Source organism: Ursus maritimus, unplaced genomic scaffold (assembly GCF_017311325.1).
Source record: "Ursus maritimus isolate PB19 unplaced genomic scaffold, ASM1731132v1 scaffold_16, whole genome shotgun sequence".
Lineage (NCBI taxonomy): Eukaryota > Metazoa > Chordata > Mammalia > Carnivora > Ursidae > Ursus > Ursus maritimus.
Genome location: NW_024424008.1, coordinates 2,967,350 through 2,970,601, shown reverse-complemented (window position 1 = coordinate 2,970,601; position 3,252 = coordinate 2,967,350). Strand labels below are relative to the sequence as shown.

The window sequence follows — 3,252 nt, the reverse complement described above, 5'->3', positions numbered from 1 at the left end:
TAGGGGTTAAGTGGGGTTAATAATAGTACTAACTCACAGGGTTCTTCTGAAGATTAAGTGTCTGCAAATATTTTAAAACAGTGCACACACTATCAATGCCTAGGAAATACTCAATTGTGTTATACTTTACTGTTATTCCTCCACTATGTAACTTATTTCCTCAAAACAGAGTCACAATCTAGCTTACAAACACTTACTCACTTTAGGACAGCCTAGACTCTCTTACTATTTTTGGGTTTGATCTATATTCTTCAGGGACCAACTAGTATCACTTTTACAAGAGTTTATCAGTATATGTTTCTCCAAGGGCCATAACAGATTTTTATCCTATCATCAATATGAAGCAGTTTATTTTTGTCCACTTTTGTCTCAGCTCATTTCAAGACTACAGAAGAAACTGATGGCCTCAGTTCAGTGATGAATTACATGCATTACATACATTCTGTCAATATATACCCACCAAGAGTAAGGCTGGGTTCTTGCTGTTGGCTCCTGAGGATCCTCTCTTCTCTCTCCTAAAGAGCAGCGGGCAAGACCGATGCAATGGAGCAGAAGAACCAGAGCGGAAGGGTAAGTGAGTTTGTGTTGCTGGGCTTCCCAGCTCCTGCACCAGTGCGGGCACTTTTATTTGCTCTTTCTCTGCTGGCCTATGTGTTGGTGCTGACTGAAAATACCCTCATCATTATGGCAATTAGGAACCACCCCACCCTTCACAAACCCATGTACTTTTTTCTGGCTAATATGTCCTTCTTGGAGATCTGGTATGTTACTGTCACTATTCCCAAAATGTTAGCTGGCTTTGTTGGGTCCAAACAGAGCCATGGACAGCTAATTTCCTTTGAGGGCTGCATGACACAGCTCTACTTTTTCTTGGGACTGGGCTGCACTGAGTGTGTCCTTCTTGCTGTTATGGCCTACGATCGCTATGTGGCCATCTGCCATCCTCTCCACTACGCTGTCATTGTCAGTGGTCGGCTGTGTGTGCAGCTGGCAGCTGGCTCCTGGGCTGGAGGTTTCGGCATCTCCATGGTCAAGGTTTTTCTCATTTCTCGCCTCTCCTACTGTGGACCCAACATCATCAACCACTTTTTCTGTGATGTCTCCCCATTGCTCAATCTTTCATGCACTGACATGTCAACAGCAGAGCTTACAGACTTTGTTCTGGCCATTTTTATCCTGCTGGGGCCACTCTCTGTCACTGGGGCCTCCTACATGGCCATCACTGGTGCTGTGGTGCGCATTCCTTCAGCTGCTGGGCGCCATAAAGCCTTTTCCACCTGTGCCTCTCATCTCACTGTTGTGATCATCTTCTACGCAGCCAGTATCTTCATCTATGCCCGGCCAAAGGCACTCTCAGCTTTTGACACCAACAAGCTGGTTTCTGTACTCTATGCTGTCATCGTACCATTGCTTAACCCTATCATTTACTGCTTGCGCAATCAAGAGGTCAAGAGAGCCCTACGCCGTACCCTGCACCTATTCCAGGGCCAAGATGCTAAGGATGGGAAAGCTAGCAGAGATGGGTAGAAAGTGCTCTTAAGCTTGGGATCTATATTTTCTGTGAAGTCTGGAGGAGCTCTTATGGCCTACATTAAGGACTAGGGTTCAAAAGCACCATCAAGGAACTAATCCAGGAGAAAGAAGAGGGATGGATTGTAAACTGACAGCTGGATTTCTAGACAGCACTGTAAATACATTTACTGTAAACACATGCTAGAAGTTCCCATGTTATCTGCTCTATTGTAATTTACATAGAACAGGTTCATGAATCATGCATCCTGGTGGGGCAGAAAGGATTGACTCTGAGCAGAAGACTGATTGCACTTCAATATTTAAATAAGCAAACAAATGCAGAACTATTATCTCTCTAAATGGCCTTTCCTGGATTTGCTCTTTGTTTTAATTCTGAAGCTGAAAATGTAGAAAAGGAAAGCAGAAGGAGGAAGCCATTCAAGGAAGCACAGGCTTCATTATGGAATAGCATTAGGAGACTTCTGGTGAGATCTCTTCTAGCCACAAGCCACTGACTGTAACCTATGAGTAGCAGGGACCCACGTGATAATTCTACTATGAATTACAAGGCAAGCAGACAGGAAACAGAATTTTTTGTTGGCAACATATCACATCCTGGACTATAGAGATTTCTAGCTTCATTTCCTTGTTTACCTAGGTTAGGGGAGCTAGTGACTGAGTGCAGTTCTTTATTTAATCTTCTGTCTCCATAGACTTATAGTTTATATATTAAATGGAATCCTATGTAGGTCTTAAAATAACACAGAGCTAATGACAGATAAAATATTCCTAATACAATAAATGCGAATATTAGGTTATGTAACAGCATCAAAAGTATCAGGCTTAAAATGGATAAAAAAGATATGATATAGATTTACACACACACACACTGAAATATTACTCAGCTGTAAAAACGGATGAGATGTACCATTTGCAGCAATATGGATGGACTTAGAGGGCATTACACTAAGTGAAATAAGTCAGATTAAGGAAGAAAAATACCATGTGATTTCACTCATAGTGGAATCTAAAAAACCAAATGAATAAATAAACAAAAAACAGAATTAGACCTGTAAGTATAGAGAACAAACTGATGGTTGCCAAAGGGGAGGAAGGTATAGGATGGATAAAATGGGTGAAGAGGAGTGGGAGACACAGGCTTTCATTTACAGAATGAATGTCACGGGAATAAAAAACACAGCATAGGGAATACAGTTGATGATATTGTAATAGTAATGTACTGAGACTGATTGCAGCTACACTTGTGAATGTACATAACATATAGAGAAGTCGAATTACTATGTACCATTGTACATCAAGTAATGTACTATTGTATGTCAACTGTACTAGAGTTTTTAAAATTAATTTAAGGGGCCCCCTGGGTGGCTCAGTTGGTTAAGCATCGGCCTTCAACTCAGGTCATGGTCTCAGGATCCTGGGATTGAGCCCCACATCTGGCTCACTGCTCAGTGGGGAGTCTGCTTCTCCCTCTGCCCTTCCCCCTGCTTGTGCTCTCCCTCTCTCTCTCTAGCTTGCTGTCTCTCAAATAAATAAATAAAATCTTTTAAAAAAATTAAAAAATTAATTTTAAAAAGCTTATGACAGGGACGCTTGGGTGGCTCAGTTGGTTAAGCATCTGCCTTTGGCTCAGGTCATGATCCCAGGGTCCTGGGATCAAGCCCTGCATTGGGTTCCTTGCTCAGCAGGGAGCCGACTTCTCCCGCCGCCTTTGCCTGCCGC

The 3,252-nt window shown here is 42.5% G+C and overlaps 1 protein-coding gene across 1 annotated transcript; it reads left to right on the top strand.

The window, feature by feature from the left end:
* The first annotated feature begins 543 nt into the window (after positions 1-543).
* LOC103681397 (olfactory receptor 226) lies at positions 544-1,527 on the top strand. Its single transcript, XM_008710961.2, has one exon. It carries the CDS (start codon positions 544-546, stop codon positions 1,525-1,527), a length of 984 nt encoding a protein of 327 aa, XP_008709183.2.
* The last annotated feature ends 1,725 nt before the right edge of the window (positions 1,528-3,252 follow it).

Excerpts from the sequence above, each read along its gene's own strand:
- LOC103681397 (XM_008710961.2), top strand. The coding sequence starts at position 544 with ATGGAGCAGAAGAACCAGAGCGGAAGGGTAAGTGAGTTTGTGTTGCTG.